Source organism: Lupinus angustifolius, chromosome LG02 (genome assembly GCF_001865875.1).
Source record: "Lupinus angustifolius cultivar Tanjil chromosome LG02, LupAngTanjil_v1.0, whole genome shotgun sequence".
Lineage (NCBI taxonomy): Eukaryota > Viridiplantae > Streptophyta > Magnoliopsida > Fabales > Fabaceae > Lupinus > Lupinus angustifolius.
In genome coordinates this window covers 1934177-1945602 of record NC_032010.1, presented here as the reverse complement: position 1 = coordinate 1945602, position 11426 = coordinate 1934177, and the positions used below count along the sequence as shown (strand labels likewise).

At 32.7% G+C, this 11426-nt stretch overlaps 2 protein-coding genes across 2 annotated transcripts; one reads left to right on the top strand and one right to left on the bottom strand.

Annotated features, from left to right (window-relative positions):
* LOC109331842 (E3 ubiquitin-protein ligase HEL2-like) lies at positions 193 to 6061 on the bottom strand. Its single transcript, XM_019566598.1, has 7 exons — positions 5726 to 6061; positions 4443 to 4745; positions 4123 to 4331; positions 3980 to 4028; positions 3783 to 3872; positions 2459 to 2521; positions 193 to 2337 (listed from the first exon to the last, which is right to left on the bottom strand). The coding sequence occupies exons 1-7, from the start codon at positions 5891 to 5893 to the stop codon at positions 703 to 705; spliced, it is 2517 nt and encodes an 838-aa protein (XP_019422143.1). The 5' UTR covers positions 5894 to 6061; the 3' UTR covers positions 193 to 702.
* On the top strand, positions 7199 to 8603 carry LOC109325701. Its single transcript, XM_019558223.1, has 2 exons — positions 7199 to 7435; positions 8322 to 8603. The coding sequence occupies exons 1-2, from the start codon at positions 7199 to 7201 to the stop codon at positions 8601 to 8603; spliced, it is 519 nt and encodes a 172-aa protein (XP_019413768.1).

Here is an 11426-nt window from a genome sequence, read left to right as displayed (position 1 = left end):
TTGATGAATCAATAATTACTAAAAATAAATGGTTGATGATATATCAAACTTGTATTCCAACACTGCATACAGCTTTTCTCTTTCAAAAAGACTGCAAAATGTGACCAAATAAAAAAATGGGCATCTGGCCCCGTTATTCAACAAAACCATATAAAAATGAGTCAACCTACAAATCTAGTATCAAAAGGAATATAATCACTAAAGACTCGTCTAAAGTGAACCTGGTATAAAAATAATAAAGGGTATGTCCAAGGTTTGTTCGGATAGAGTATGAGGACACACATGCTTCCATATCAACACTTACTAACCTAAAAAAAGATAACTAAATGCATCAGGCTCCCACTTAGTGTGGGATCTAGAGAAGATACATGTATGTAACTTTACCATTGCAAGTGAAAAAACTGCTCTCATGATATGGACTCGACCTTCGGGTCACAAGACAATCAACTTAACCGTTGTGCCGAAGCTCACCACAATACTAACTTCAAACCAAAGAAATATGAGTCATTCAGGCAATGCATTTAAACTTCAACATGACCTCTGATTCACATCCTAGCTTGCTATATAACTCCAAATTTCACTCAAATTAGACACACATAAATCAGCATTCCCCCAAGCTAAAACTGGATTATTTCTGTTCAATAACCCAGCTCAACTTCTGTTTGACACTTTATATTTTTTTAAGCCTTTGGAGAAACAAACTCAGGGAAACAGTCTCTGAGCACCACCTTTTCGCCAAACACCTCGCGCAGGCAACCCTCCAGAGTTATTCTTGTCACCATCTAAACCATTTGTTATTCCAAAATCTGATTCGATGTGTGAACTTTCACGATCTAGAAGTGCTGAAACAGAACCATCACCAAGGCGCACTTTAAGGAACTTGGATGCTTTCTTGCGTTGCTTGCTCCCACCACCCACATCCTCTCTATTTTGACTAGATAAACTGCCAGCTGATGTTTCACTTTGCCCACTTAGCTTCTTTATAGGTTGAGTACCAGAATTTGTATTGATCTGCTGCTCGATTTTTAATTTGCCTTTGTTGGTGCGATAATCACCCTTTGATAGTACCTCCGAGTTCTCTTCTGAAGTTTTATAACTCGATTGTAGTTGATGTACAGTGCTTAGAAAGCTACCTGCTAATCTCTCTGTAGAGTGGCTCCCTCTAACATCTACAGACTTACCTTTGCCTTTTTTGGAGGTATTACTGTCCTTGCCATGGGTGGGAGTGATCCCATGAACCCTGTAGTTTTCTCGTAAAGCATTTCTTTGCAAACTAAAGTTGTAGGATTCAACAAGTTCTTTCTGCTTCTGAGGATCAGGGCACAGTCTTGCCATCTCAAGTACAAGATGAGATAAGCCAAACTGCTGGACATAATCCAGATATGTATCTGTATCTATCGTGCTTTGGCGAAATTGAGCAGATATGTCTTTAAATAGTGTGTATCTATCTTCATCAAAATCTAGAGCACCACGAATCTTTTCAACCAAAGACTTGTTGGCAGAGTGAACATTCTCCTCATTCAACAGGGATTGGCTGCTGCTAGCAGGTAACTTACTCACTTGTGCAGCAGAAATTGGAGGGAAATCGGAAATTGAACCTTCAATAGGGTTGCTCTTAGTGAGATTAGGAGCAGATGTAGAGTGAACAATTCTACCATTGTCACGTTTTTCCTGCAATGAACCAGCAGACCATTGTCCATGTGCAGTTCTCTGTGCAGCTTGAATAGAACTAGCATAAGTTGATGGAAAACCCCCATTTCTAATTACCGTCTTCACCAGACCAGAATTAGATGACACTCCAGGAACAACATTTGCTGGCAGTTTAGATTGTGTAGGGATACTTGATGTTTCTATCGGTCCCCGACCAGCAGCAGGCCAAGCATTACCAGAATTAATAACAGAAACTTTTTTATTGCCACGCCGGCGCAAACGCGCTGCCATAGTGTTAGTAGATGAACCCTCCAACTCATTTTTGGAACTTTGCTGGCCGTTGCTGGAAGGTGTGGCAAGCGGAGGAAAGGAAGAATCTTCTAGTGGTGCACCCCTGGAGCTGTGTCCCAATGCTTGGAGGTATCTTGAAGATGGTTCAGAACCTGATGTAGCCAATGATTCAAACGGCTGAATGATAGAATCAACATCATCATTCCCATCATCATCAGCAACTTGACCACTACTTGTTGATGGATCATGAAACATTTGCTCTGCATTAGCTGTCTCCAAACTGGCTTCAATGGCCATAGAAAGTTGATTGTCAGACACATCACGACGGAATGTCCGAGCTCTTCCACGACGTTGATTCTGTTCATTACCATGTCTGTATCGAAAGCTAGTCGGTATCTGTAAAGAAACAAATAAAGCTAATGTAAGGGAATGAAGCATATGGGAAATAACAATGCCATCAAGAATCAATACCAACAGAAATGAGATCAAAGACTTAAAAAAATCAGTATGTACATGCCTGAAGAGCAGCATTACGCTTTGACCGTGACATACGTCCTCCATGTTCAGTAGCATTATGCCTCTAAAACAAACAATGAAAAAGAGCTTCAACAATGAAGAGATAAACCGAACAAGATTAAGATAATTTTAAACTTCAATAATAGTAAAGCATCCAAATGCACAAACATGGGGAATCACTAAGTACATGCATGTACAACTACATATCAAATCATCCCAAACAAATCACTGCAAAATATCTTTTCCTTCTAGTGCTGAAAATAGGGCCACTGGCTGCCCCAGTCGAGTCATCTGGACAACCCTTTTAAAAGCTCTTTTGAAGTTTGAACTGTTAAGTCAACCAGGAACCAGTCAACCGCCAGAACTGGTGGCAGTTCAATTATAGACCAGTTTAATGTCTTACATAGCAAAATACTTCTAGATGGGCAACCCTCATGGTTCAAACTGTGGTCTTCGTGTTTGAACCCCAGCCATACTACTAAAATTCCACTTTAACTGTTTTTCTTATATGCGCCTAAGTTATGTGTGTAACTTATGCCATGTTAAATATGTTTGAATTTCAATATATCGATATAATACAAAATATACTCTAAGTTACTATGTAATACAATCAAAAGAGCTCTACAATCTTTTTTCTATTTTTTATATTAATTTGCCACTTTTTATAACATTCTTATTCATATTTATAGAACAATGTTTTAATTTTCAATAAAACAGTATTTTACATACTAAAATATTTCTAAGAAAAACAATGATAGTGAAATAGTAATATTACCAATATGGTAACTAAATATTAAATCCAGGGGTGAACCATTGAACTGTGAATCAGTTTCAATGACTGGTCTGATTGTTTTGAACCTTGGTGGAGTTGGATCAAACAAGGTTATTGTCTTTTGTTATAAACCACGCCTACAAAAAGCTATTATGTAATACACCTGTCACTGACAGTTACCTTTTCTGTTTTCTGTTAATTAAGTTATTTAGTTAGTTAGTTAGTTAGAGGAGGTGACTTACTGTACATGTCACCTCCTATACAATCTTCTCCTGTAAGCTTCCAATCTTCTATATAAAGGGAAATCCTCTCTTATTGGCTTTTCAATCATTCAATACATAACAGAATTCATAATCCCTCTCTCCTTTATCTTTTCCTCTCTTTCAAACTAGATTTATAGTTTTACATGGTATCAGAGCCAAATTCTATAAGGAAAATGAAGTATAGTTATGAGAGCAATGAGTATAGTTATGAGAGCAATGAGTATAGTTATGAGAGCAATGATTAAGAAAATGAAGAAAAAGAAAAAGATCCATGCTCTATAAGGAATCACCTTCATCTCTGCTTCAGATTGAAAGACAACAAACTTCTTGGCAAGGCAAGCCTCATCTTCACATAAGAAGTGCTGTTGACGGAAATGGATCTGCCCCAGAAGGAAAATAATGCATTCAATTCAGACAACAGAAAAGAATTATCAAAGCCATTTAGTTAAAACAAGAGTGGAGGAAAAGCATAGCATGGACATCTTACCTCTAGGTCATCATAATTCTTATAGTATTCATACTGTCCTGGATGCTGCCTGCAAATAGCATGAATCTTACATTTCTAATAGTTCTGAATTCTGATCAAAATAAAGACACTTATTGAGCAAATTATTAACTGAGTTGTGTTACCTTTGGCATATATGACATGTATAATGTTCTGTGGACATATGTGTGTATAATTCATTGTCCCCATAAAATGGGGTTCTGCAGAATTCACACATGGGATGCCCCATAAAACCACCTCTCTCACTCTCACTGCCATCCACCACAGAGTCACCTGTGCTTATGTGTTGATTCAACTGTGCTCTACTATATAGTTTTTGCTCACATATAAATATCTACACATAGAAAAAATGGTTAACATCCTCAGAATTAATCTAAAATAAACAAAGATAACAAATTCTGTCATCCAAAAGATTCAGATACAATGCCAAAAATATAAATTTCACCTTCCTTCCCTCCAAACATAAACTGCACATATGCAACTTATGACGGTGGAATAAGTGGCCTTTCAGCTGACCTATATTCTTAAATCTTTCACGTCGCCTAGAAGCATCATGTGGTTGCTCCTCCATCTTGTCACATACACTGCACGAAAGCCTGCACATAGCCTTGATCATCTTGTAATGATCCATATCATCAAAATATGCATTTGTGTCCTCATGGTACCAATATGATCCAACCTTGCCCTCTCTTATGTTAGATGGCAGGACTGAAAAGTCATTAATCATCCTTGTATAATCTCCTAGAGCCTGGAAGCATAGTGGTGAATTTCAATATCAACAATATCAAAAGATAGCAACAATTAAAATAATATAAAATTAAATATTTTCACTAAGCAAACAAGACAAGCTTGACGATGTGAATTTGAAATAAAACTAAGAATTCAAAATAAAAACATAGTAGGGCAATAACAACATTGAAGTTCTATTTGGGTGGAAATGATTTTTGTAATTTGTGCACAAATGGCACTAGAGCTCTGCTGTTATAACAAATTTCTCTCTCTCCCATCCACAACCGTCATTTCCGCCAAACCCAAAATCTTACTGGCCAATCCTAATTCGTAGGCATTTGTTTCAACTTGATAGTGAAACTCTAACGACATTCCCAACCAAGCAAGTTTACCAGGACATGAATGCATTAGTTTAGTTGTTTAGAAAGAACTAGAAGTATAATAATATGAAAGACAAACATGTTACTCTGAACACACTACTAGCAACCAGCAGCAACAACAATAACCACGCCTTAAATCCCACTAGTGAAGCTGGATACATAGATCAAATGACTCCATAATATTCTATCATAAATCATGTTCTTTTTATAAAGCATTGATCTCTACATCTTTCCTAATAGCTTCTTTACATAAGAAGCTTGCCTCTTAAGTTAGTCTTGTTAGCTCAACTCAGATTAGTCAGCATCTAACATAACTTGGATGCCCAATAATCTGATAGAACCAAAAAAAATTTAAAATTTAAAATAACACATACACTTCTTCACACAAGTTCACTGACAATTTTAAATATAATTCCAAGTTTACTTTACTACGCCAATAAGCATATTAAAGTGAAACACGACCACACATGTGAATGTATCAGAGTGAATATTTGAACTCATTATATTTCAAACACAAATAAAATAGGGATAAAACTCTTATGTATTCAAAGATTTCAATCCTCTTTTCTGAATCATGTGGTATGAATATGATAATCCAATCCAACCAATTGGCATATACCTTGGTAATGAAAACGACGTCGCATTCGGTTTTGCAGATGCAACAACGTCGATCGTCGCAAATGAAACGGAGGCGAGAGACGCAGGTGGAACAAACGTCGCGATGCAAACAGGATCCGTACGCAACCCATTCCAGAGGCTCAGCGCAAACGGCACAACAATCGTCCATGGTGTAGAGATTATGAAATTGAAGAACCCTAATTTGATGGATTGGGTTTCTAGGGTTTGAGAATAATAACGATTTTGGATATTTAAATATAAAATAATAAAGAGGGTTGGTTGGTTTGTTAGGTGCGTGGGGATGAAGCAATGAGGAATAGAATGATCAAAGAAGAGGAATTGGAACGACCACCGCCACAACAAACAAACACACAATTAGCCCAACAATTAATATACAATAGACTCTAGGGGTGAGCATGACCCGATCCTACTCATTTATCTGGCACGACTCGATTGTGATCGAGTCTGAATATGTTCGGATCTGATCAGGTATATGGTCGGGGTCGGGTTCGGGTCAAAAATAGACTCAATCAATATTTATTGTCGGGTAGAAAACAAGTATGATTCGGTCTGTACTGTCCCAGGATCACTCACTCATCATGTTTGTACGTGTTTCTACTCAAATGTGTATAGAGTAATGATATGATACCCTTTTGGTTAAAAGTATCATTTATTCTTTAATTTTTTCTTTCATAATATATACATGATTAATAATATTTATACACATATCATTTTATATATTAAACTAAATATTCTTAACAATAAATAATATGGAGAACTCTTTATTAAAAATATAAGAATGGGAGTAATGTATATTATAATATTTCTATTTTTATTTATTTTTAAAATATAATAAACAAGTGTTGGTTATTGAATAGACTTATAGAGATAATCTACCTTCTAGTACCAACATATACATTATTCTTTTCATTACAAATACTGAGTTAGAAAGAGCTTATCATAATTTCTAACTTACAATCATTGACCAAGATATACATTATTTCTGGTTTTTTTTTTTAAATTAATGTATTACTTACACTTTTTAAAGTCCAAATAGGCAAAAAACTACACAAATAAAAAAGTCTACTCATAAAACAAAAGGTCACTACAATTCACAAATTAAAAATTACAACTTTGAGCAATACACTAAAAAGTAAAAGTATCTATTTTATACATTGGAAAAGTTTTACCTTCAAACATTGTTTCATTACCTTTAAACATTGTCCCATTACCTTCAAACTCTGTTTCACTTTGTAAGTGATTAATTTTTTATATAGTCAATTTGTTTTCCATTTCATTGTTTATATTGTGTATTTCATTTTTGTATTGTTTCTGAATATTGCTGCACATCTGCAAAATGTACCATAGATTAAGTAATAATGAAGAAATAAACCATGTTGTCTTGGAAAATGCTCCTCAAAATCATCAATTAATTTCTTCAACTATCTAAAAAGATATTGTTAATGTTGCTGCAATGGAAACCACTAGAGCTATTATTAGTGATCTTGGAGATGAGAGCTTTTTTGGTATTGTTCATGTTAAAGATACTACATCTTTATCATTAAAAATGGCAATTGATGATTTGTTTTGCAAGCATGGGCTTAGTGTATCAAGAATTGGTGGGCAAGGTTATGGTGGTGCTAGCAACATGCAAGGCGAATTTTGCGGTCTCAAAAGTTTGATTTTAAGGGAGAATCCATCTGCTTTTTATGTACATTGTTTCGCTCATCAGTTACAATTGACATTAGTTGTTGTTGCTAAAAATCACATTGATGTTGCCTGTCTTTTTAGTTTAATATCCATTTTATTAAATGTCGTTGGGGGATCTTGCAAACGACATGACATGCTTCGTGAGAAACAAATAATCAATATTAGAAAGACATTGGAAAATGAGAAATTCTAAGTGGGCAAGGTTTGAATTAAGAAATTAATCTCAAGCGAGCTGTTGATACTCGTTGGGGTTCACATTATGCAACTTTGATAAACTTGATATTATGTATTCTGCTATATGTGATGATGTTGAAATTATTAAAGAATATGGATTAACACCGGAAAAAAGAGTTGAAGCCAAATGTATTTTGAGGTTGACATGAGATTTTCAATTCGCATTCATGTTGCACTTGATGAAAAATATATTGGGTGTTTCAAATGAACTATCACAAGCATTGCAAAGGAAAGATTGGAGTTAATCAAAGTAAAACAAAAGAACTTGTATAATTAGTTCAAATACATAAGAAGTTGAGAAATACTTTCATCATTCAAAATGATATTGTATCCTCAAGAATTTGTTAATACTTAGTTTATGTTTCTTGTTAAGTGTTTATGTGATATCAAATCAAAAAATATTCAAAGATATCATTAATGCTATGAACTTGGTTAAAATCGCAAAGCAACGATTATAGACTATGAGAGATGATGGATGAGAATCTTTATTGCAAGAGGTAATATTATTTTGCAGTATGCATGACATTGACATTCCTGATACGGACGCTGACTTTTTTCGTGATGGTAAATCACGACGTGGAGGCATAACACATGTTATCACAATAGAGCATTATTATCGTGTTGAATTATTTTATACTATTGTGGATATGCAGCTTAAGGAACTTTATGATCGTTTCTCTGAGACAAATATTCGGTTGCTTCTTCGTATGTATTGTTTAAGTCCAGCTAATTTGTTCTCTAATTTTGATAAGGCAAAACTGATTGAATTTGCAAATTTCTACCCACACGATTTTTGTTCAACTAATTTTGTGATGCTTGATAATCAACTTGAGACCTATATCATTGATGTGCGTAGCAGTGCTAAATTTGCTTCTTTGCAAGGAATCAATAATCTTTCACAAAAGTTGGTTGAAAATGGAAGACACATTATTTAGTCATTAATTTATCTTCTTTTGAAGTTAGCAATGATTTCACCCGTTGCTACCACAACCGTAGAAAGAGCCTTTTCATTAACAATATTATTGTTTTAAGATAAAATCTCATTTTTATTTCTAAAAGGTTAGAGGTTTTACATATTACTAATATATGCATTACAATTTGTGATGTGAATATTCAATTTTTGAGAGTAATATATAAAAGTTGAATATTTAATATCAAAAAATAAAAATACAGATCGTAATATATAATGTGCTATAATATGTTAGTTTTATGTAGGATTGTATGTTATTTGGACAAAACTACCCACCATTTATATTCTATTAAGGTAACTTTTAGTAAATTAATTGTATTTTCAAAATATCTTTTTATGTCTCTTCATCACCCCAATTATTCAATCCTCTTCTTCCACCCTTCATAATTCCGTCTCTTTCAATAGCATTATGTACATGCACTTAGCAAGGCCCGTTAAGCATGAAATTATGCACATGCAATTAATGAGTCATGTGCAATTATGCATGACTCAAATTTAGCTTATGTCTAAGTTGGATACTAGGATAATAAGTACTAATTTTATTTTATTTTGGTATTATTAATGATATTTTTTTATTTTTTTGGATTTGTGACTGTCCTTTTCAAAATGTGTCGTCCCTGAGAATTGAACTTTTGATTTTTTGGTCATCATATGAATCTAGTGGGACTTTACACCCTTAGATCAATACTTTGTCATACACTTTTCATTTTTGGGCACTTTTTAACTTTAAAATCATGATTATCAAATTTTAGCATTTAAAATGTATTTACAAATCATTTAACATGTATTTGTTTCATATTTTTAACTCTTTGATTCTTATGGATTGTTTTCTTGCTTGATGCTTACTTGAGGTTGACATCTCTTAGTATGTTGTTTAGGTTGTGAATGTATGAGTGAATTCATGTTCTATTATCTAAACCAATATAATTTATCTTATTTATATATTTTATAAGAATAGACTTATATCGATAAGTTACGTTGTATGTATTGTCCGTGTAGTTACTAGGAATAGTGTTATGTTGACAAATCATAAATCTTTATTTTTAGTACGGTTGCTAGGGAAAGAGTTATATTGATAGATTACTAATGACCTAAGGAATTAGCGGTTAGTAAAATTGAGGTGTTGGTCTATTCATTGTAGGACTAATGTGATAGATTATCTTTGTTAGTGAAAAAATCGTGGTTTCATTTTCATTAGGCCATGTTATTATTGAATCTATGGTATATGAATAATTGAATAATAAAAACTAATCTCAACACTTTTATCTCATAAATTTCTCATTTGCTTATTTAGTTAGAGAGTAAAACCAAACCAATCGAATACCCAACCAACTTTACTTAGGATAACAATTCTTAGTTGAACAATTTAATAGCACTCAAGTCTTTCTAGATATCATAACTTTTATATTTGTTTGCAACAAACCGATTTGATAATTTAATAAACTTGCTGATTAAAAGAGATTAATTTCAGATTTGAAACTCAAAATATTCATCATGCATAACTTCTTTTTAAATTGGGTCACACATATGACCCATGAAGCCTAACTACTTTGGGCTTGATGCTTAATAAATTATATGTTTGACTCAATTTCGAATTAAATATAAGTTGGATATGATTATATGAGGTTCAATTCAGATAGATCCAATTCATATTATTATGTATAACTTCTTTTTAAATTAAAATATATTTCTCTTTTAATCTATATTATTATTGCACATTAGCTGCTAATGATTTAAAAGGCATGCATATTTATTTTCTCATGTCATAAAATAAAGTCAATTGCTAACTAGCCCGTTTATTATGGCACTAAGGAACTAAGAAAAATATTTTATTAATAAAAGGTAATATATCTATTATATTAAGAAGTGACGTAGTTATTATTTTCATAGGATATTTTTCATTGTTTAGACATACATCACTTACACATGTTTATGTGACAAAATTAGAATATATAAATGCACAAATAAGGCAATGTTAGATTTAATCACATGATATAAACTATACATATGTAAAGGTGATGATGTGGATGAGAATATATGTAAAAGTACCAAATGGAATTATGATTAACATTATTTCAATGTAAGGTGATGTAAAAATCAGTCAATCATAATCGGATAGTGAAAAAATATATGAGGAAAAAATGTATATATTCATGATGTAAGAAATTTATTATTATATATTATTTATATTTAATTGTTATTGACTTTTTCAAATAATGTAATATAAATAAATGATCAATAATGTAATAAGTGTATATTAATTTTTATATTAATAATGTATGAATATTATACTCAAAATATATAAGGTGAATTGTGTAAAAATGCTCGTGACGTTATTTAAAATGAAAAGATTCAAAAGAGAATGTGAAGTGAGGATGATAAAGAACAAGTTTTTTAATCAACTTAGCTCACGTTTAATTATCATAATGCCCGAAATATATTAATTAATTATCATAATGCGAAAAATACCCCTAGTAATATTAAAAAAAAAAACACACACTTACATTTCATACTATAAGTTTAATCAACTTAGCTCACGTTAGAGACAACTCATATGCACTTTAAAAGTAATTCAAAAAAAAAGTAAAGAGTTTGTGTGATGCTTAATAGTATAAGATAAATATTTTGTTTATTTATAAATATGCATGCTAAGTATGGGAATATTTAAATATTGTTGTAATAATATGCATTTTCTGACATACATAACTAAATATAACTCAACTAGATTTAGTTTAATAGTAACACAGGATCTATCATGTATTTTAATGTAGTTAATCATATAATGGGT